The sequence below is a fragment of the Bacillus rossius genome, chromosome 1 (assembly GCF_032445375.1).
Source record: "Bacillus rossius redtenbacheri isolate Brsri chromosome 1, Brsri_v3, whole genome shotgun sequence".
Classification (NCBI taxonomy): Eukaryota; Metazoa; Arthropoda; class Insecta; order Phasmatodea; family Bacillidae; genus Bacillus; species Bacillus rossius.
The window spans coordinates 110,135,153-110,160,043 of record NC_086330.1 but is presented as its reverse complement, the minus strand read 5'-3'; the positions used below and the strand labels follow the sequence as shown (position 1 = coordinate 110,160,043).

Below are 24,891 nucleotides of genomic sequence, written 5' to 3'. Positions count from 1 at the left end.
TGAATTGAAGGTCACGCCCAGGTGGGCAAGCCAACCAGCCGACTGACGATAACTATCTCCTATTATGGGGTGCCGTATTTGACATACAAAGTATTTGATGGTAGATTTATAAAGATAAATGGTGTGACATATTTATCATTGAGTGTTATTCTACACATTTATATTATATAAAGAATATTTTCCTACATATTTTGGAACACATTAAGTAAATTAATCTTGCTACCGTGTTTTATCGCATAATCGTCGCACGCGCGTAATCGTCGCAACCATATTATAGGCTGTCAAAATTGGGATAAAAAACTTCTAGCGTAAACGTCGCATGATGTTTTTGGTCCCACTAGTAGATGCTGAGTGCTTTTTGTAGATATCTTTTCCGTATAAAACAATGTATTTTAAAGTAGAAATCTAATATTTATTCGGTCATTGCCACTTACTTAATAAATTAACGGAAAAATACGAAGTTGTTTGACATGTAAATTTTCTTATAAAGACGTTTTTAAACGTTATTTCCTTTATCTGATCGTATGCGTCGCCGCGGTGTAGGTATAATCTAAAATTTAATTTCGGTCATTACCACTTATTTATTTAATTAAGGAAATACAAAGTTGTCTGACGTGTAAATTTTTTTTAAAGACGTTTTTAAACGGTATTTCCTTTATCTGATTGTCTGCGTTACCGCGGCGTACTGCTTATAAAAATGTAACCAGCGCATCATTCATGTTTGGTTATGTTGCTTCCCGTATAGAGCGCACACACGTAGTCGAATATCGACATGTCGCCAATTGGATGCAACGTGCGCTCTCTGTCAGGTGCCGAGTTAACTACATTTTATAGCCCGCATTCTTTCGTGGCAAGTGTGTACTACGACACGTAAGTTCACGTCAGATTCAAGTGGCTTGCGTTCACGTTAGAGTTTTGGTTTTTCTATTTAAAGTTGAAGAAAGGTTTTTGTTTAAGGAATTATTAATATAGATTGTTTGGCGTGCTCTTGTATACTCCACCTTTTTTTAAATAAATGTACTTTCCATGATCAGGTTTTGTTTTTATGAATAACTTTACCTAACAAAAAAATTTTTTTCGCATAATCGTCATACCCCTACTTTTCAAACTTGATTTTAGAATAAAATGTGCGACGATTATACGAGAAAACACAGTATTTATGGAGAATAATGCTTCAGAATACGCGATTTTGGATAACACGAACATTTTTAGGAACACATTAGTCATGCTAAGTGAGGGATTGGTGTACAGAACAACATGTAGAGGAAGTGAGTCTGGATACAAGAGTTAAGAAACAATAATTTAAGAAAACCATCTCAATCAAACAGTGATGTAAGTACTGTTGCATAGGACGACCTGTCATATAAGAATAGTAGCAATAAGTATTGAGTTCTTCAAACATGCATGAATTTTCTTTGTTTACTGCGGAACATGTTGAATGAGTGTAATACCTTTTTTTGTAATTTTTAAATTTTAAAAGTGTGCAGCAAAAAAAATAAATAAATATATAATGAGTAAATTTGAATTAGAGAAGTCTTGTATTTAATGGCTGTGCTTTATTTTATTTTTTCAGGTTGGAACCACGGTTATTCTAGCCAACATTTTCTGCACTTTGCCCGTGAGGCAAAAAGAATTTCACCGGAATCTTCAGAAAGAATTTGCTAAAATGGTTCAACTACTCTATGGTTATTGCTTGGTTTCAACAGGAGTCAAGTATGTTTGTGTTAATTTTTTTTCCCACCTCCAAAATTTCCCCAGTTGTTGGTGGGCATGTCACAAATTTATAAGTAAATAAATACATTTTAAAAGACAGTGAACACACTAAAAATCCTACTTGGTTAATCTTGTTATGTAAAACAAATCTCTAAAAAATATTTGTTCTCCAGTCAAAACTACTTCATAGTATAAACATTGACAGAAACTTTGGTGTGAGGGTCCTGGGTTAGAATCCGAGGCATGGCATCAGGTGTCTGTGTTGATCACACATTGATATGAAATTGTTGAAAACATTAATCTGTTATTATTATGGAAATTTTTATCATAGTGTGAGTGAGCAAATAGTAGTCCTTAATTGATTTCTGTAATAATTCATTGAAAAAATGTTATTTTAATAAACGGTTAAAACTACTTACGTTGACACATTCATTCAATCAGTACTGCTCATGCTTTATTTCATGGTCAAGGGTTGATTTGAAAATGTTTGTATTTGCACTTAAGTAACAATATCCATTTGTACGCTGTGGTGTTATTTTCAGTTTTTTTTTAACTGTTGACATACATACTTATACGGGCAGGGTCTTAGTCAAGGCTCACTGATTTGGCTTAAACTGTGTAAGTAGAAGCAGGTAAATGCCCCTTTTAGCATGAGAAAAAGCTCTATAGATTTTAAAGTAGAGTTGGAGGAATTATATTTCATGAATTGTCAAGTCAGCAGCATGGTGCAGTGGTCAAGCACATTGTCTGGGAAAATGCTGGCTCAGGTTCAATACCCACTATTACCTTTTTAATTTTAATTTTTTTTATTTTTCACAATGTTATACTATTAATTACAGAATTTAAATATACTTAAACAGTTTAATTACATAAATGGGTTAGGTTTTGAATAAAAGAAGAAAATTCGAGCAATTAATAATGCTGCTTTTTATTTATTATTAGAATAAACATAACTTTTTTTCAATTTTTTAATCAAGTAATACTTTTGACATATCACTGCAGACACGTGACAAGATAATTTTCACAGGTTTAGAGACTGTTACAACTGTAGGAAAAAAAGTTATAGTATTTGCCGACTATAGGGGATTTGAAACAACTGCCAAAGCCATGTGCTCTAAACGCATGAAAGAGAATAAAGAAGAAAACATCAAATAGGGGTAAAATGACAACAAAAAGATGCTAAACATTGATATTGAAGGACAAAAGTTAAAATCACAAACCACGCTCTACAGTAAATACAATTAAAAAATTTTTCATTGAAATAATTCCTGTTTAAATATATTAACTAATTTACTGTAAACATGATTAAATTGAATATATTGATTTTCAGTATATGCATTTACCTGTTTAAATATATTTGAATTCTGTAATTAATAGTTTTATATTGTGAGGAATTAGAAAAAAAAAACAGTACCAGTGGTTATCGAACTAGAGCCGACAATGCTGGTAGACAATGAGCTTGACCACTGCGCCATGCCACTGACTTGACAATCCATTAAAAAAATATCCCTCAACATGACTTTAAAATATTTAAAGAGCTTTTTCTCGCTTCTTAGGGCCCAATCAGGTGAGATATTTTAGGACGTTGAAAGGGCCACCTACCTGCTTCTACTCACACAGTTTAAGCCAAATCGGTGAGACCTGACTCTGATCCTCTCCTTGTTAGTCCAAACAAATGTTTTGTACTAATGTGTTGTTGTGTTGTAGAATTTCATGTTCTAACCATACACAAAAAGGAAAAACGACACTGTTCTCTACACATGGTGCTCAGACTGTGCGGGAGAACATAGCATCAGTATTTGGAACTAAGCAGGTATGCACCACGGTGAATTCCTTTCATTGCTTGGAGTTAAGCTTTGTTGTTTACTTAAAATATTAAAATATACTGAAACAAACACCATGTTTGTATACGTCAGCCTCATTAGTAACACATTTCTTTGTAAAAAAAATTAAATGGACATATGGACAATATGCTGTACCAGAACTACTGGTAAGTGCGATTTGTTGACCGCACCCCTAAGAACTTGAGGATTGGTAGTAGGTGCATCCCCACTGTAAATAACATTTTAGTGATAAATTTGTTTACTTTTGATTCTTACGGCACACAACTAGAACAGGAGTAATGAAACCCTGTGGCTTATGTTCCATGATAGTTATTTTTCACAAATTTATACAGTATGTAATTATGTTAAAAACCCTCTTTGGTAAATTTAAATATTCTAAGAAGTGATAAAGCATGAGAGATTTTGATTTTATAGTGGTGAATCTCTCCTCCAGTAAAACTTCTTTGTAGTTTAAACATTGACAGGAACTTTGGTGTGAGTGTCCTGGGTTAGAATCCCAGTCATGGAATGATGTGTCAATGCACATCATACATCGCTATGAAATTGTTAAAAACATTAATCTGTTATGAAAATTTTTATTCTAATGTGTGTGAACAAATAGTATGCCCATCACATAAATTATGCATAGAAGCTGAAGGTGACAGGACCTCTGAAATTATGTTGGGCTCGGAACCACTAGGGTAGCGACTTAGTGCTCATGAATACGAGCCATGCTGCGGTAATGGAACTGAATCAACGACCCTCGTCACATGAGTCCTAGGGATCACGGCCCCTTAGGACCCAAGAACCAGAGGTTAATTAGTAGTTTGAAGTAACTACCATAATAATAATATTATTGAATATATTTTATTACAGTTGCAAAATCTCATGAATATTCCCGAGGACTTACCCTCAGAGGCTGCGCTCATGGACTTGGGCTTGTCGCCCCAGCTGGCCGGCAAGAGGGACTTGTTCCGGCTAGAAGGCCACGTGACGTCCTGTGCACACGGCCAGGGCCGCGGTGCCCCCGACAGGCAGTTCTTCTACGTCAACTCCCGACCGTGTGAGCCGGCCAAGGTACGCTCACAAGCACTGTGTTTATATGTCATTTCAGTTTATAGAGTCCTGCTTAATGAGTACAGCCAACTGTCATATCTGCAAGATAAATCTTTCTTCCTTGTTGAAACATCAATATTTGAACAACACCATTTACCGCTAGGAAGCTAATAAAATGATCACAGAAATTTAAGTATTGTACTACTAACATGTTCAGATTTTGTACTGAATGTGTGCATTTTATTGGTAAAGCATAATACATTTCAAGAGACAAGAGAAAAAGAAATTATGAGCAGGGAAATGTCAACAAGTAAGAAGTAAATGTGTGGTGGCATAGCAACAAAACACTGGATTTGCTTTGCAGAGGTTCCGGGTTGTAATCCCAGTGCAGCCATTAGTATTATAGTTTCCCATGGTTTCTCAATCATTTCTTGCAAATGCTGGGAGGGTTCTTTACTGTATTCCGTGGTCTATATGTTTTACGAAATTTTCCTGTACTGTACCTCATGGGTTACCGTCTCAAATGACCTCGTCAATGTCAAAACATTAAAGGTAAATATGTAGTTTAGCGGTATTTGCGAAAAAAAATGTTAAAAATCTGAAAATACTTTTATTATATGCTCTTTCACTTCCTCTTTTCATTAAACCCGGTGGAGATAAGAAATTCCAAATACTTTAGGAGATATCGCCGTTCTTATTTTGCAGTACAAGACCTGTGCTATCATTCGACCGTTGCAATTTTTTTCTTTTGCCGTGTGTTCGTGAATGCCTAATTAATTAAAATGGTCGATTAGGTCAGGTCAGTTACATTATAAATATACTTTCAAACTAAGCGGACATTAAAAATAATGTCAATTAATTTTAATGGTTGTTTAGTTTTAAAGTATTTATAATGTAACTAACCTGACCAAACAAACCGGGACAAAGGATGAACAGTAGGAACTCAGGTTTTTTTTTTTTTACTTATTACTTGTGCAACAATATCCAAACAACAAATAAAACATTAAAATTTGAAACGTTAAAAACTCACCTAAGTAGAGGCGGGTACAATTCCTTTGCCATTAGTAGAAAATGATGTAGTCGTTCATCTACGTCGTGAAAAAAAAAAATATTCATACTCGTAAACAAGAAACAATGGTGTATGCCGCATGAATGCACAGGTATTGTGATGAAAATTAAAAAGTTCAATATCTCCTAAAGTATTTGGAATTTCTTATCTCCGCCGGGTTTCAATGAAAAGAGGAAGTAAAGAGCGTAGAATAAAAGTATTTTCTGAATTTTTAAATTTTTTTTTAACAAATATCGCCCAACTATGAAAATTAAAAAATTCTATATCTCCTAAAGTATTTGGAATTTCTTATCTCCGCCGGATTTAATGAAAAGAGGAAGTTAAAGAGCATATAATCAAAGTATTTTCGCATTTTTAACTTTTTTTTTTTGTTTTTAAATACCGCTAAACTACGTATTTACCACATTAAAGTATCCACAAATCATATTTTGTGTATTTATTCACTTGACCGTCATCTCCTAGTGAACAGGTGACAATATACTATATTGGTGAATGATGACCACTATGCAAAATGTTTAAAAATTGCAGTATTATACTATAATAGATATATAAAAAAAGTATCGCATAGTCTTAAGACAAAAATATGATTTGCAAAAGTATAAGCGTATACACTCAGAATGTTTATAATATATTGAAAAATTCTGGAATATGGGTCTATTTCAAAAGATCTAAATGTTTTGTGTTTGTCACATTAAAGACTTAGATAAATAATTTTTTTTTTCCAGGTTATGAGATGTGTAAATGATGTATTCCACCAGTTCAACAGACACCAGTACCCTTTTGTTTTCCTCAACATAAAAACCTCTCGACAGAACGTGGATGTCAATATCACACCAGATAAGAGACAAGTTTTTATTGACTGCGAGAAACTTATGGTATTCATTGTCAAGGTGAGAAAATATTGTATATAAAGTTTTTTTTTTATCAAGGGAGTGCCTATTTTCTCCTTGAAGTATTTTTTATATTGGCAATTCAATTTTCCTCCCACGGATAGCAGTTTTTTTTGTTTCTTTTTAATATTTCTACTCAAAGCTTTCCACTCAAATTATTTTGTGGTTAATGTGGAACATGGATGAAAAGTTCTGACACTACTAGAGACAAGATTTTACAGTTTTATTTTCAGGCCAATTTTGTTTTAAAACAGGAGATTTCAGTGTTATTGTTTTTATTTTGTATGAAATCTATTTATTAAAAAGATAGCATATTACTGAACAACTATGACACTTAAATGTTCCATGATACTAATTTATTCAAAACAGTGTTATTTTGATTGATACATGATGCACTTTTTCAATTTAGGTAATGATTTGTAATGAGCATGCCTATAATAAATCTGTTCTAAGGTCATAATGTAAAAATGAGTAATTAATACCAGATGCAATATTAAAAAAGATCTTTTTTTAGATCTTTATTTATTAAATTGTGGTACAAACATTAAGCTAAATAAATTAATTTTTTTGATTTTAATACCATAAAATCAGGTATTTGTCAGTAGAGGTTATGTTTTGATTGAAAATGATGATTAGTTTTATGATTTTAATTTAATTTAGGTGCTTTGTGGTGTATTTACTTGAATTTTGGTGTTATATGGTGTATTGACATTAGTGGATTCGATCCTGGGATCGGGCCCATTTTCAGTCCACAAATTTTTGGGCTAAAAGTTTACTAAACTCGTGATTTTTGGGATTGACAAAGAAAGAAAGATTGATATGAATCATACATCATAAAAGAAAGAATTTCCGAATGAAACACTCATTTTATCTGTCACTATCACTTTGGCTTTCTTGTCTGTCAGTTTTTTTAACAGTTTATTTAAGTTGATAGTCATTTTGTTATTGTTTACAAGTGTGAATTTTAAACAGACAATACTTTATTGCAGTTCATGATTTCTTTATTGTTATGGTGTTAATGTGAGTTTGACTGATTCTTATTTTAATATATGAAATGTTTTTTGTTACCTTAAGGCGATTGGTGCACGGTAAAAAATGGTCACAGGCCCGAAAACAATGAATTTTGTATCATATGACCACTAAAGAGTCTAGATGCCTATGTGGGTGACCGTTACTATGTAGGGAGGTCAGGAGCTTAGTTCCAGCTCGTCAGTGGCGAGATGGCCTTCATACGGGAAGGGTGTCGCTGGTGGTCGCTCTGCGGCCTGCCATCTAGCGGGAACTAACAAAACCTTGAAGGTTGTATCTCGCTCTCCCTCTAACACACAGCCGATAAGGTTCTATCATGCCCGGAGGAGGGGAAGGTTTATCAGGTTTCTCTTTCACTCATTCTTCGCCATGGGGAGGCGGAATGGATTATTTTGTCCGCAACTGCGCAGACATCATGTAGCCACTCCCGCACTCTTCTCACTCAACTCGCTCATTCTCTCACACTATTTCAATAAATCTTTTCAAATCTTCAACAGCAATACTTTAAACCATTGCGCTTCCTACGGATTAATTATATTTCATGCAAGTGCCCGAATTCAGCTGCAAAAAAATAAAACGCGTAGTTAATTTTTTTCTTTAAAAACCTTCCCAAACACTGTGTGTTATAAAACGTTCTGAAAGCCCATTTTTCTAGATAAATGGAAATTCTAAATCACCTACGCCACAAGGAAACATTGTGCTTTAATATTATGTAAAGAAAACACCTCTTAGTTTTATAGTTATGTAAAGGTAGTGTGACATGTTTTAGATGTCGTACCATCTTATCATCCATGTAGAAGAGTTACCCGAAAAGCTAACAAGACTATTGCCATGGAAATGGAAATATGTTTAAGGAAATATTTTTCAAATGTTTGTAAACAGTAAACAACATATAAAAAATCTTATAAATGTAAAATTAAAATACAAACAACCCTATAGCAAAATTAATTTCAATATGAAAAAGTCTACAATAATGTTTACAAGAAACGAAATTGCAATAGCAATACAAAAATATTTATTTTGTTACATTGTTAATATATATATTATTTTTAATAAAGGCAATAAAAATGACATACTCAATATTTGGAATACAATAAATACCTTAAGCCCTACATAATTGCTGCGATATTCACAATAAATGCTTTTCTTAAATATAGTAATTAAAAAACATCGTAAATAAATTATGAACATACATATTATGGTGAAGGAAAGTGGACACTATCACACTAAAAAATCTTAGACAGTAGTTTTCCTCATCTTATTTCTTTCTTTGCGTTTTTGGTCTTGTTCGTTAAAATATTTCATGTTCAAATACTTGATACGCATATACGTTCTTGTCCTGACAAAACAGTATATAACTTCTTCTGGATATTTATTTTCAGTAGTTCCGCAAATAATTTTAGTCAGTGATTCAAAAATCCGCTCTTTTTTGCACAAATTGTTGCCATGAACATTATCAAAACACATTTCAGCGATCTTTATTAATTAAAAAAATTCATTAGTGGGACATTTTAAGTTACCCTTTGATTGTACATGTATCCAGCTATCTTCCTCCGAATTGAAATCCGTAGTGCCAAGGTCAGGATATTTATTTCTGAAACGGTGAGCTATATAGCCAGAAACATATTTCAGCCCTTCAAGAGAAATTTCGTCACTTGAAAGGGGCCTGGCCTCTAAATCTAAGTCTATTTCTTCCATGTCAGCAAGATCTATTTCATTTAAAGGTGATTTCTCTTGAAATGGCTTTGTAAAATACATTTCCTTGCACAAAAGTAGTTCTGTAATTTCATTCTGATAAGCACTGTCCTGTTCCATTTCATTTGACGAAAAATCACTTACCAAACACATTTCGTCTGTCTTCTCATCCGTGTTTTTCCGTTCAGCAAAAACTGCTGCAGAATGTTTTCACAATATGTAGTTTATAATTCTGTATTTAAAGTAAATGGGCGACAGATGCGTATTTTATTACATGCTTTATATTAGCTTCACCTGTATGTTTGTTTGTCTGTCCGTCTGTAACTCTTTCGACTAAGAGTGAGTAAAATGTCCCATCAATTTCATCATGTTCGTTAGTCGAGCGGTCTAAGGCGCGCGACTTCTGAGACGTCAGCTTTCGGATTCAGCGATCGTGGGTTCTACTCCCGGCCACGCCGGAAAAAAAAAAATGTTTTTTTTTTCTGGTAAATTCTAAGATTATATCCATACATCTAACTGTAAATGATTCGGAGAGACTTTACCATTTCTTTGTGACGTTGCAACTCCAAATAGTTATCTCAGATGGTAATAGGTAGTGTCGGTAACTCATTTCCCTATGATAATTATACATAAATATAGTTTAAAAAACTAAAAAAACATGCTTTTAAAGAATATCAAACTAAAAAGTTAAAAATAAATATAGTTTAAAAAACTAAAGAAACATGCTTTTGAAGATTATCAAACTAAAAAGTTAAAAATAATTTTAAAATTTAATTTATGACAATAGTATATAAGCAATACTAGTATAAATGAGAAAAAAGCATGGGGCGCTTAATATACAAAAAATATGGCACAAAGCGCCTCAAGCTTTTTTCTCATTTATACTAGTATTGCTTATATACTATTGTCATAAATTAAATTTTAAAATTATTTTTAACTTTTTAGTTTGATAATCTTTAAAAGCATGTTTCTTTAGTTTTTTAAACTATATTTATTGATGTTCCATACCTCTAATATACGGACAGAGAAAAAACCACTCTAACACATCTTAGTTCAGTTTAACTGTTAACAAATATTTAGGTTAACAGGTCCTATACATATTTCCGAATGTTTTACTGACTGAGTTATACTGGACATTAATTAAATTGATCGCTGATATTTATACTTTCAAACGAAATTTTGAATTTATCATTTTATGTAAACTCTAATGCGTTAAAGAGTGTAACGCAACACTACACACAGGTAGTGATGTCTAGTGCACTGCCCTATGCACATTAGTTAACAAAAAAATAAAATGAAATATTAATTACTGATAAATAATACCTTGATGTCGTGATACAAGTAACACATGCTTATCTGATATTTATCTCAATTAGAATACGAAATAGGAAGATAAAATAATTAACTGATTTTAAGACTGATTTATTACTTACACAGTACAGTGCATTTTGAAGACAAATGGGTCTTAAGAAGCGAAAATCGTACTCGATTAAAGGATGGTATGGTGTTCGGTATATTAAGGTTTCCCTCAAAGTAACGGTTTCAGAATGCTTTTAAGATATTAGTTACATCCCAACATAAGTTTAAAACATTTCTCTTAAGAGTGTGCTTCGTAGCATTAAAAAATGTGCCTTAATTATTTTGCAAATTTATCATTGTTATGGTGACGATGTCAGGGGTTTTCGTAATTTTTTTTTAGAAATATAGTACAGTATTAGCAACTACGTTAAGAACTGTTATTATATTCACACAGAGAAAAGAAATACAAAATGCTAAAATTTGGCGTTTGTCTTTTTATATACTATATAGGTTTGTTATAATATGTGTGTTGTAACATGTATAAAAATGTTAAATATATTCAACAATATTTGGTAATTATATATATTAAAAAACTTTTATGTACGCGACTTGAAACTACGTGAAAGGTTTTCAGTCTATAAAGGCCTATTCTATGATTTTTTTAAAATTATTAATTCTTATGCAAACAATTAATAAAATTGAAAGTTTCTTACATTGTCAGTATATGCATAGCATTACAGTTATTCCAAACAATTCTCTACCAGTGTTTACCTAAGGTTTGCATGTTACGTTGGTTCTTCTACTAATACACGTATATTACAAGAGGTTTGTAATAGATTAAATGAGGTAAGTAAGAATTCGTTTTTATAAACGTTGTGTATGAAATTATAAATTTTGAGATGTATAATAACAAAAAGAAGTGCGTTCCGAAGACATATGTCGGTAGTGTTACCCACTGAAACATTATTCCCACTTCAACTCTCTGTAAAAATAAAAGTATGGGGTTGAATGCGTCAAAAGGGGTATATAAATAAAATTTGAGGCTTCTTCCTTATTTCATACGCTAGTGTCCCCCACTTACAATTGCAAACAAAAATTTTTCCTCGATGTTGTAATTTACTCTGCGTAATCACAAAAAATTTTGGCAGTAAATAAGTATTTAATTTTTAAAAATGAAAGCATTCATGTTTCGAAAAAAATATTAAAGCGATGTGGGGAAAAATGTTTATAGATACTCCAGTAAAATTTTCAGTTTGATTGTTTTGATAGTTTCGGAGTTGTTGCGAGTTTAGTTTGGAGGATTCTCGGCCGCGCGAGGCGAGTTTGGCTCTTTTTCATTTTCTTCCAGCGTAGGAAGCCGATACCCGGCTTCACCTCGCATCCTCTGCTGGCCTTCCCTTGTCCTCTCCAGATGTATTACTGTATATTAGCTCCATGAGCGCGACCTTGACAGTCCCTTCGTTTCTTCCGTCTCCTCTCCGTCATCCCTCTACACCCCATTCTTCCCCCTCCCCACCCGCAGGCTGCGGCCCGCCGGCCGGAGCTCCGCCGGACTACCTGGTTGCGACAAGCGCCGCCCTCAGCGCCACGTCGCGGGGACATTCTTCCCGGCGGCGAGAGTTTTACACGCAGCACTAGAACTGTCACTCCAGAGGGCATGTTTTGAGTCGAATCGTATCAAAAACAAAAGGATATGAAAATATATACATAACTCAATAGTGTTCTGCCAATTATGTTTTCATTTTCATTTAAATTTATTCTTTAAATCGCTCCTGAAGTAGTCCAGCAGTGATCAATGGAAATTGTCAATATTAAACTGTAATTTTGACGATGAAAATTTTTTCTTCTTACTTTTATATGTGCAGAAACCTATTCGTACACTCGTTTCTTGAACTATACTTAAGTTTAACATAATTATGTGTTTTCTAAATAATTCTGGCTTGGAATAAAAATAAATGCATTTAAAATGACATAACTCAGTAAAAAAAAGTTTATTAAAAATATACTAGGTATATTATGTCTTAAAAAGAAGCATCAAAAATAAATATGTACAGTTAAATTAGTTTTGTCGTAATATTTTCCATGCACCAATTGCCTTAAGGTTATTTAGAATTAAAATGCTTACTAAAATTTAGAGGAATGCTAATTTTGGTTGATATGTTATTTGTTTGGTACATATGTATATAAATTACACATAATATTATTAGTTTATTTAAATTTAAGGAGATCTCTTTGACTTTTGTAGAAAAACTAATGTGATTGTGTGAATTGAAGTCTGATTGCTCATAAATGACTATTGTGTAAGGTCGTATAATTACTATGTTAGTAAAATTAGATGAAAAAACTGGTTTTTACTTACTTTTTGCATGTTTTTATTTGCCATCCCAAATCCCAGCATTATCGCGGGGTCCTGGGATTGTTTGAGAACAATTCTGAAATTCCGGGATTAGAAATAAGGGCCGGGATCGAATTCTCTAACTAACATGCTTTTCGGTGTTATTTTGGTTTTATTTTGTTTCTAGTCATTATATTACAAATAGTATAATGGGTAATTTGATTTACGGTTCCAATATTGTATTATTTTAGCGCACAAAATAATGTGTATTTGTTTAATGTTGAGTACAAAAATGTCGAAAGCAATAATTTTAATAAATTATTTCAGTAGACAGGACATAGGTGGAATTGTGTGCTAAAACCAGAGGCAGGCACTTAACTTTATGCATGACTGAAATTCAATTGGTGTCTTTAAATCTTGGAGATTTTCTCACCTGTAGTATTTATGTTCATAACCGAGGAACGCAAAACTTAAATTTTTTAGAAGCTTTCTCATCAATCCTGAGAGTATATGATGGAATAACTTTGCATCATCTTGCGATAGTGCCTGTTATGAATGATGATTCATTGCTTGCATTAATTTTTTTTGCGGTAAGAATTAAGATGGGCTGATACCATGGTAACGACAGATTTTGTTCACAAGGGATTTCAGAAGGCTAGGCACTTAAGTTATATTGCATATTGTGTTCACTATTGCAATTGTAATATACAAAAATAGAATGTTCAACACATTTGGTTGCGAATAATTTACTTTCCATTATAATTAAATGTTTTTACTTCTGTTACTCTCAAAGTATTAAAATTTCAATTCAAACATAATCAAGAATAGTACATCATCTGCAAACCACATCTTTTGTTATGCTTAATGCAGTTCAACATGCTACCATCAGATCAGTATGTATTTATGATTCAATTGATATATATATATTTTTCTATTTATGTATACAATTTGATTGCCAGCCAAACAACCACAATTATATTTAATCCTGACCACCATTTTTGTGAGATGGTTTGGAAGTTGTAGCCATCTAGTGGAGAAAGTACTGCTACACATATCAGTAGAACAATGAGGCTGAAGCCAACTAATACTATATTCTATAACAAAAATGCCAAGTAACTGTGTGGTTAAAGTCTTAGAAGTTATAGCCTATGTAAAAAAAGACTCGGTTCTCAGAAAAAAGTTTGGCTTCACAGATTAATTGCCTTGGTTGAGGTTTACCACATTGCAGCTGGAAAACAGTAAGTAAAAGAGTTGGTTTCCTGATTACAGCACACAAAACATTTTTTGAGCTGTGAAATAAAAGACTTGTAGTGAGGCTGATATCATTGACAAATAATTCGAACTTTCATCCTTCCTAAGCCCAAATCTATGCTACTGCACGTACAACATACTGTATGTGTATCTGTGAAATTATTTCAAGCAAAAATTTTTTAATTTCTCATTGGTATGAACTAGAATTGATTGTTATTGGTTAGGGTTCAAATCTAAATTTGAATTACAAAGAGTACTGTGCATATACTTTTTTGTTCAAAATCTATGTATTATTTTTTTTTTAAACTAACTGTATTGTTACAAATTCAACCATTAAATGTTTGTTTCACAAATTCAGTTTCTTTTAATCAATGTATATAAATCAATGTATATATTAATTTGATTTACATTGTTACAAATTCTAAGAACAATATATTGGGGTACAGAAACAGGATAGGTATAAAAAGAAACACAAAAATGCCTAGTAAACTTAATAGTAGTTGTCAATAAAGAATTTAGTGATTTTACTATATTTACTCTAATTTTTTTCTTTGAATGTAGAATGTAGAATCTTTAAAATACATACTAGTATATATTCAATTGTATTATAGAATTTTAGGATTCAAATGGCTCATTACTTATGTTTATGTAAATGTAGCTAAACTTAATTAAATTCTTAAAGGGCTCTTTAAAACTCAGTAATTTAATAGATGTAAAAAAATTATAGGAAAAGTGTGCTAATGTTTGAATTTCTTAGTACCCCTTTCTGAAACATTTTTCTTTAAATCTTTTTCTTTGAATATAAAATATTTCAAATACGTAGTAAAGATTTTATGGTATTTGGGAATTTGATTGGCCAATCCATAGTTATTAAGTTAGCATAATTATTATTATTTCTAATAATGTATTAATGAAAGGTTAAAGCTGCATACTGTAACTAGTGTGTTTAATGTTACTTACAGTATGGATGTTGTTTGAATGGCACAGGCTTCCCTCCTCCACCTGTATGACAGTGTCCCCTCCTGCATTCCAGTATTCACTTCAAGTCCCACCTCCACCCCGACCCAGTCGCCGACCAGTGGCGCCAACATTGCAGCCATGCTGAGCCGGTGGAGCCAGTCGCCGAGCCAAGCTGCGCCCACTCTCGACCAGCGCCAACAGTTTGGAGGAGTGAAGAGGAAGGAAGCAGCACAGGAGAAAAATGGCCATAAGCGTAAGCCCCCCTCTCTCTTATGCATGTTGTTTTCAAAGTGGTGTATCGTGCACATGCATTTCTTAGTATTTACTTTTAAAATGTAAATTAGGAGTTGCTTAAAAATGATGAGTCATCTTTATTATGTAGTATATGTATTATGTATGTTCTTCAGGTTATAATTGATTACATACGTATTTTTCTATTTAAATATATTTTAATTTAGAATTTCTCAATATTTTTTATTTTCCAAGGATAGTAATGTCTATTTAATAAGAACTCAAAACGTAATGTAAATTTGGAGACATCAGATCTGGGCAATTTGTTGTTACAAAGCTCTATGTTAAACACTGGATTTCAAATTTCAATTCATGCATCCTAATTCCGGTTTTACATGGTTACACCAAAATCACTTCAGAAAAATGTTGGGATGATAACTTACAATAGGCTATCATCTAAATAACTTTTTGATTTTTGCTCAAATTCGTCACAGTATGCCCAGTTATCAGCAGTCTGGAAGCAACAGTTGGACAAGTGTGTGACAAGTTACAATCATGCCTAGTTAAGACAATATATGGTTCTTACATATACAGAAAACACTTGAATATTCCATCAGAGATTGCGGGTAGTGGGGTGTAAAGTTCTCACATTCTCAAAACTATTAATGATTATTTTCAATAAAAGAGTTTAAATGAATTTGTATTATTTATTCTTCTCCCATCAAAACTACAAGTCCTTCACATGATTCTATAATGTACCAGAAAATAAAAACACTGAATTTTGTGGATCGCTTCTCAAAGACCTGTGCCTTTACGAAATAATGTCCCTTGCGACCTTGTCGTGTAGGTACTTAAGAAACTAGAACTAAGTCTCGGTGGAACAATGGGCTACCTGGGTCTGCACTGCAGGTCTGGGGCCTAATTTCTAATTAAAAGTCCGAAACGAGAAAAAGACAGAGGTTAAAACTTATTGCGGCATGCCCCTGACACCCAGACGTGAAATGGTGCTTTCTGAATGTACGAGGTGTGGCTATTAAATAACTGGACTGATGCTGCTCCCAGCAAACTACGAGCATGCCGCGACATGTTTGAACATGACTGTCTGATGGTCCTTCCCCCACCCTGATCTTGCTAGACAAGCCAGCAGGTCGCTCAGTTTGACTTTAGCAGTTGATTGAATTAGTCTACGCACTAGTGATGCGTAGGAAAAATGCCAAGTGGTCAGACGGAGCAACGGGTTAACCTCAAGTTTCTTGTTAAACTAAGGAAAACTGCCACAGAAGCTTATGCAATGTTGAAAGAAGTCTACGGGAATGAATGTTTATCCTGCCCACAAGTTTTTGAGAGGTTTAAACGGTTTAAAGAAGAGCGTGAAACGACCGAAGATGATCGGCACCCAGAACGGCCCTCAACGTCAAAAATGGACGAAAACATTAAACAAATTGGTAAATTGATCCACACTGATCATCGTTTGAGCATCCAAGGGCTTGCTGAAATGACAGGAATCGACAAAGAAAGTGTTCGACAGATTTTGCATGATTCATTTAACATGCGGAAGGTTTGCGCAAAAAGCTTTTGACTGGAAAAACAAAACAAAAATCTTATATTTTGAAAATTTTAGATGTATATTCAAATAACTTACGTGATTAACATTTATACTTATTTGGTTGCTAGCTGGAGAAATTTCAGAACATTTGTTTTTGAATTACAGGTTCTGAAAGTCCCACACCAGACGGTAATTTACGAGCTGTGGGAGGAAATGCTCCCGTTGGAAATGTTGTTACGTGTGCTTCTGAGTGGTCTAGAAATGATGATCAGCCTCAGCTGCCTGTATTTGAAGAGCAGTGCGGTGTCACCGCTCCTCTCAGTCACGAGTGTAATGAGCTGGAGTTTTTCAGTATTTTTTTGGATAATGATAGTATAAAAAAAAAAACAAACAAATTGGTATGCTGCCACATCAATTGATAGAATGAAGCGACAAAACAAACTAAAAAAAGTTCAATCTGGCATAAATGGTGCACTGTAAAATTGCATGAACTCTATAGTTTTTTTCTATCATCCTGCATATGTGCATTGTAAAACTCCCTAAGCTTAGTGATTATTGGTCTACAGATCCATTCCTCCAGACGTCATTTTCTAGCAAAATGTTGAGTCGAGATAGATTTTCATCAATTCTATTCATGTTGCATGTGAACGACAATGCCAGTTACATAGACAGAGGCCAACCAAACCATGATCCACTACACAAAATAAGACCCTGTTTTGACAATTTTGTTCAGAAATGCAAAACTTGCTTGGCACCCCATGCAAATCTAACAATAGACGAAGCGATGTGTCCATTTCGCGGCAGGGTAAGTTTTAGAGTTTACATCAAGAACAAACCAAACAAGTATGGTTTGAAACTGCATGTTTTATGTGACTCGGCGTCTGGCTTCGTGTTGAACTGTGAAGTATACACAGGGTCTTCTGGAAATGTTGACAACTCCATTGTTGCTTTAGTTGAAAGGCTTTGCTCTCAGTATTTTGGAAAGGGACATTGTATATATATTGATCGGTACTACACAAGTCCGGCACTTCTCAAAATGCTGTGGGACAGTAACACATTAGGGGTAGGAACAGTTATGAAAAACCGCAAAGGCTTGCCTAAGGAATTGCAAACTTATAAACTTTAGAAGAATGAAGCTTTTTTTTTTCTTTCAGAAATGGTCCACTTCTCGCAGTAAAATGGCGAGACACTAGAGATGTTTATTGCCTCTCCATTAAACACAAGGCTACAAGTTCCACTGTTACTGTAAGGTCCAAGGGTGGCAATGTTGATAAACCTAAGCCAGATATAATACTTGACTATAACATGTATAAGACTGGAGTTGATCATGCAGACCAGCTGCACAGCTATTACCCCTTCCAGCATAAGTCAATGAAATGGTGGAAGAAATTGTTCTTCCACATTTTTGCGATGTCTGTTGTAAATGCCTTTATTCTTAACAAAGAAAAATCTGGCAATAAACATCACACTAGCAAATTTTATCAGGTGTCTAGGAAACAGATTTGCTATGCTTGGTGCTTCTGTAGCTGCTGATCATCCGTCACCATTCACATCAGCTGCAAGGCTTTCGTGTCGTCATTTTCTTGAGAAAGTGCCTTCAACTGCAAATAAACAAAATGCCACACGATATTGTAAAGTGTGCTCAGATAGGGGTACAAAAAAAAACAGTGGGAAAAGAGTGCGGAGGGAGAGTTGATGGTGGTGCAAAGAGTGTGGAGTGGGTCTCTGTGTACCAAAATGTTTCCAGGAATTTCATACCAAGGTACACTATGCCTGAAACAGACTTTTACATAAACCTTCTTGTTGTAAACTTTCCTATGTATGTAAATATATTTGTGTAATTCGTTTCAGGATAGTTAATATTTTTGACTTTTTTCTTTAGTTAGTGTTTATACAATTATATTGAAATAATGTTTTTTTTACTATAGTAATTTTACATAATATTTTAGTAATTATTTTATTATGATTGTGTGACAGTGCAAACATTATTTTTTAGGGAATGTAAAGAGAGATACATTTGTAAAGAACTATTCAAAATATTATATTTTTATCCAAGTGTTTGGAATGAACTTCATGTAAATATTATAATATTCAAGCAGGTTTTTATATAATAATTTTTTTTACGAAACAACAGACTATATTTTAAAATTTTTTTATGTACATAAATTAACAACTATATCAGTGTTTCTATCACTAAAAATAATGATTAGAAATCGGTTTCAGTGAATATGAAGCAAGTACAAATGGTGTGTAAATTTTTTCAAAATGGAGACGTAATGTTATAACAAATTTTTCCTCAAAAATTATATGGATACATAATAAAATTTTTGTAAATGTTATTTACAAAAATAAAAACACAGCTTTCATTTAAATACAAACATGATAAGGTAGCTCCAATATTATGGTTTTAAAAAAATATTGAACATATGCAAAAAAAACAGCAGTTCACTGAAGAATAACATGAAAAAAGGAGCCAGTGTTGAAAGTGTTAATAGCCATACCTAGTATTCTGTATGCACTCATAAACTTTTTTGGTGCGCCACCGAACAGCGCTTACTCTTGGCACATCACTCGAATGACTGAGGTGGCTACACATCTATGTACCACCATGTGGGGAAGTAGCAGCTGCGTGACCTCACAAACCAATCATATCACACCACTCGCAGCCAAAGACAAAATAACATACAAAATACATAACCCTTGCTATTAGGCTTTTCCGCAGAAAACAAATTCTTCTCTGATTTTCCCATCATAAGAATACATACAGAAAGCACCAGAACGTCTTGGTAACATGTGCATCTGTCTCTTGTCCTTCCTTTTCCCAAAACTACACACAATGTTCTAAAAATTTAATGAATGCTTCTAAATAAACCGAAATGTAAAATATAGGCATAAAAAAATATAAAAGCAATGAAAATTACACTTAAAAACACTAACCTAGCAAACAAAGTTTAAAATCAGTAAAAATATAGTTAAAAGACTTTTCTAGATAAAAATAATTATCAAAAACTAATACAGAATTTTAACAACAATAAAATACAAATACAAAACTAGGTCAGCATGATCTTGTACCGTATAATCAGCAGATACTCTGCATTACTGAAGAAATATTATGTCCTAAGAATACTTTGCGAAGTTGGGGCAAGCAGGGATCGGCAATGCCACAATAGGCTTCTGCTGTACTCGCTCAACATTATGTGTGAATTTACTTAAAAGATATTACCCAAAATAAAGCAGTATTATACGTACGTATATACATGTTGCCAAAGCAAGCTTGCTGTTAATTTTGATTTACAGTTTCTATCAGTTAGAAAGTATAAAGAAAAAAGGCAATTTATTTCAATATACGTATTATTTGTCTTTCTTTCTGAATAATTTTGTACACTTCAACAGTTAATTTGAATCCATTTTGATACCTTCTTGTTAACATTTTCTAACATAATTTACGATAAAATTTCTTTTTGCAGAACTCCGGCTGAGTCAGTTTATCGCCTCTTCAACAGATGTAAATCCAGACAAGACAGTCAATTTTGTGACGACACCTGTGGTAAATAGTACATGTGATCTTTCATATGCTGATACAAACCATGAACGAAACCATGTAGGAGTGGATGACGCATTTGCCACCCAGGGGCAGAGTGACTGTGAGACGTTGCCGGTCAATAACGTGCAGCTGTGTACAGTGGCACCCACAGTTAGTTCATGCACCAGCACAGGCAACCGTGTAGGAACTCAAACAAACTCTGTACGTTCTGGCCTTGTTGTGGATGATGTGGGGGAAATTGCTGTTTCTGGTACCGGCGTTAACACTGTAGAAGAGAACTATTCTACAAAAGCCAGCAGGGAAGGAACGACCTCTCCATTAGGAAGGTTACAGGAAGAGTTTAAAGATATCAAGTGTGCCATGGACAGTAATGAGGAAACGTTAACTTCTGCTTGTAATAACAGCTGTAACGATAGTGGTGTAAATAGAAGACAGGATGTCATTCCCTCTGATGACATTGAAAGATTACATCAAGAAGATGAAAAAGGATCACCTCATATTGATTTGGAAAATTCACATGACCTTGAAAGAATAGAAAGTGACTCAGAAGCTGTACCTTATGTTGCACGTATTCAGAATGCGAACAGTGCAGATGATTTTGAAAAAAGGACACTTTTAGTTACTAAAACTTCAGGAGTGTTGACCGATGAAGAATTTGGTTCTCCTCCAGTGATCCGTAAAGTAGTAGTAATGTCTGTGACAATCAGCAATGTAAGAGAGCAGTTTGATTTGCAAACAAGATTGAAGAACGTTTCATTGGAAGATGGTGATAAACATTCTATCAAGTTTTGTGCCGAGATCAACCCCTTGAAAAACAGTGTTGCAGAGGAAGAGTTATCGCGAGAAGTTACCAAAAACAATTTCCCACAGGCAAGTATAGCAAGTTCTGTAGATATTGAGGTGCTAAGGGGCTATCATGTTCATATTTTAGAAGCTATGATGTGAGTGCTTGAAACTTACCTTATAAACTTATAGGTTATAGCCCTTATACAGAAACTTGTTACGTTACAATATCATGAAAACCTGCAAAAGACTGAAACTGTACTTCATAACCTTGTAGAGTCAGCCCCCTGTAAGTGGCATCTCTGAATAACCCATACCAATTTAGAGGCAAAAAAAAAATGAAAACATACTTCTTTCACAGTAATTAGAGAAAGCTAAAAAATACAAATAAACATTTTAGCAAATAATTTTGATATTTTGCAAGAATTACAGTTACATAGTTATTTGCTTAATTGCTGCACAAACTCTTAACCTTACTGTACAGCGAGTTTGTAAGCTATAAATATGTTTCATATATCATATGTGTTTGACCTTGGATCAATATAAAGGACACATTTTATTAGTGCATTGTGTATGTTTTTCTTAAATTCTTTGGTTAGCCTGGATTTTTATGCCAAATCGGCTTTAATCCCAATTACATCAAGTTAGCAGCATTAGGAATGTTAGATGTTTTGTTTCTCTTTCAGATGGCAATAATAGGCCAGTTCAACCTGGGATTCATCATCACACGCCTTGGACCAGATCTGTTCTTGATTGATCAGCATGCGTCAGATGAAAAGTATAATTTTGAAATGTTGCAGAAGAACCAGGCTCTGAAAAGTCAAACACTTGTTGTGTAAGTAAGTAGTTTCTTATGATGTGTAATGTAACTAGGGCTTTTCCAATACTGGTATCTGATATCGGCCAATATGTAGCCCTCATCCGATCATAAGGTATTGGCACATTTATCTGGGGTATCGGGGGGGATAAAAATACTTGCACAAATTTGTTTTCAAATACTTGCTTTGTTTGTTGATTGTGACAGACCACAGATCCTTTTTGCTGCCAGATCATGTCAATACACTTGTATTTTTAAAGGCAAATTGTAATCATTATTATGAGTCTACTGGTTAACTATGAGTAAACAACATAATGTTTACTTAACAAATAAATGATGTATTTTTTTAATTGAGCTTGCTTTTATTTTACATTTAATAATAATACTATGGTTTTCTCAACAAATTTTATAAAAAAATTATGTTTCAACTACTTATTTGTAAAGTGTGGCCAATAATTATAAATGTTGGTTGTAGTAGCAGCTATCGGAAATGCCCTAAATGTAACATGGTTAAATCATGAAAATTGATACTATTCTTTATGGTATTAGTTTTTATTTAGTCTGTTATAAGCTTACAATGGTACTTCATTATAAAATGACTTTTTGTCTGAAGCATTGAATAGAAAACAAGTTTTTAGTGTAAAGCTGTTTTTTATTTCCAGTAGATAAATACTGACTTGATGAAATTTTTACCTGCTACATTATTGTGAAATAAATAGTAGGTATATCTTTGTTGGACTCAGACATAAATGTGAGATTGTGGGGATGCGGAAGACTGCCATACTGGAAAACTACCATAATTAAAAAATTCCGCCTGGCCTGTTCGAAAAAGGCGGAAAAGTACCATAACCTAACGGAAAACTGCCATGAGTTAAAAGGACGAGGCAGAATTCTGCCACATTTTCTTTTACACTTCATAGAATGAGTACCTACAGTGGCATTGCTCTCGAAGTAGTGTATAGAATACTCGGTAGGTAACGGTCAACACTCTAGCTGTTTCTCAGGTTAACTTTAAAGCCTAAAGATAGTGCTTCTGATGGTGATAGTTGCGATCACTTTTCCTCTTGTTTTTTGACGGAGGCAATGGAAAAGTACCACAATGGAATACTGCCATAACTTAAAAGGACAAAGGGGAATTCTGCCAAAAATTTTTATACATTCCACGGAATGAGGACAACGGCCTTACTCGTAAAATTGTAATGAAACTAGCTTCATAGAATTTACATTTTTACACAATAGAATAATTGAAATAATTGAAGATCATTATTTAATGAGTGCAAATCCAACACAAATATTCAAGGGTTTACTTATGTAATGTTTTCATTATTAGGGTGATAGAATACAAAAAACTCACTTATTAAGATTTTTAATGTCCATATTAAATTATTTAAAGTCTACAAAAAAGTATTTTTAAGATGCTGAAATGTGAGGGAAATATTTTTTGGTAAAGTAGTATGTTGGCACAGGTCAAGCAGCACAGGCGCCCTAAGGGAGACATAGACTCGTACATCAAATGTTGGTGGGCTTTGTACAGGCTTGCAGTCTTTCAGAAATAAACTCTGCTAAAATTTCAGAATTTTTTCTATTTGGAAATAAAAAATTAGTATGTGTAGCATATTATCCTGCTTCTTTAAAACTGTCAGATCAAATTGAAATTCAGTTTTTTGTGTCTTACAACACCTCTAAACAAATTATGACATACTTAAAAAAATAGGTACCAAATGAGCACATAAAATAACAACAAAAAACACATTAACACAAGACATACACTTATACATATCAATAACTTTATGTCAAAACATTAAACAACACAACACACAGATAGATAAAGATTGATAAAATTAATATTAACTAATTGGTTACTTTGGTTTTCACAAAAATCTTAAACAGAAATTAAAATGGTGTATACAAAATAAATATGTAGAATATAAAAGTTTTAATTAACTTTTTGCTTAAGTTTTCTACCAATAAATGTTTTAGATTATTCAAAAAGAGTTATAATTTTTTACACATTTTATAGTTACTAATGGTTTTAAAAGTGTCACTAATTCTATAATTGTAAGTTGAAATTCTTAATAAAATGTTTGTAATAAATAGTGTGTCACTGATTGAATGTCCAATAAATATAAAATGCAAATTAAATTTATATAGGAATGTAGCATATTCAAAAGTAATTTAAAAGCTTGAAAATTTTAAATATTAATTTAAGAACTTTTTGTATGCATACTTTCAACTCTATTATAATCAAAATTAGTTATTTAATTCCAAATTATAAGACGATATTCTACTTTATATCTAATCAATTTGAAGAACAATCAAAGTATACAATCAGGTATTGATGCAGAGAGAGTTATTCATTTAATAAGACCTAAAGATCTTCATGTTCTGCTAATAGTATTATCTACATGTTTGGTGGGGAAAAAAGCTTGGCATCCAATATAACTGGAAGGTCTTAAAAGTGGGCACCACGTTTAATGTGATAATTTTGTTATTTTTGCATATATGAAATACAGTTTATGGAGGAATAACTGAGTATTTCTTACAAAAACTGGCTAATAATTTTATACTTTAATTGATGTGTTCATTCGGCATAGTTTTTTTTTAAACCATGGAAAAGATAATCAAATATTCAACAATTTGGCTTTCTTTTGTTTTACCGTGCTTAATATGTGCAGTTAATTCTGGAAAGCTATTCAAACAATGGTTTACAAATAACTTTAAATATTGGAGGTACTGGGGCAACACAAAGCATAAATGGTACCACTATTTTGTAGTGATGCAGTTATTTTCATCTAAATTTACAAATTAACAAATATGTAAGTATACATGAATATTTGTGTTCCATTTACA

At 33.2% G+C, this 24,891-nt stretch overlaps 1 protein-coding gene across 5 annotated transcripts in view; it reads left to right on the top strand.

Moving 5' to 3' along the window:
• LOC134542041 (mismatch repair endonuclease PMS2-like) overlaps window positions 1-24,891 on the top strand; it is a 71,796-nt gene that overhangs the window by 9,840 nt on the left and 37,065 nt on the right. For 4 of the 5 annotated variants that reach the window (XM_063385892.1, XM_063385901.1, XM_063385908.1 and 1 more), the window contains 7 exons: window positions 1,574-1,713; window positions 3,421-3,526; window positions 4,413-4,613; window positions 6,387-6,551; window positions 15,148-15,373; window positions 20,365-21,311; window positions 21,911-22,059. In XM_063385892.1, coding sequence (XP_063241962.1) covers window positions 1,574-1,713; window positions 3,421-3,526; window positions 4,413-4,613; window positions 6,387-6,551; window positions 15,148-15,373; window positions 20,365-21,311; window positions 21,911-22,059 — 1,934 coding nt within the window. Of the gene's footprint in view, window positions 1-1,573; window positions 1,714-3,420; window positions 3,527-4,412; window positions 4,614-6,386; window positions 6,552-15,147; window positions 15,374-20,364; window positions 21,312-21,910; window positions 22,064-24,891 lie in introns of all 5 variants that reach the window. The other variant, XM_063385927.1, reaches the window with a different exon arrangement.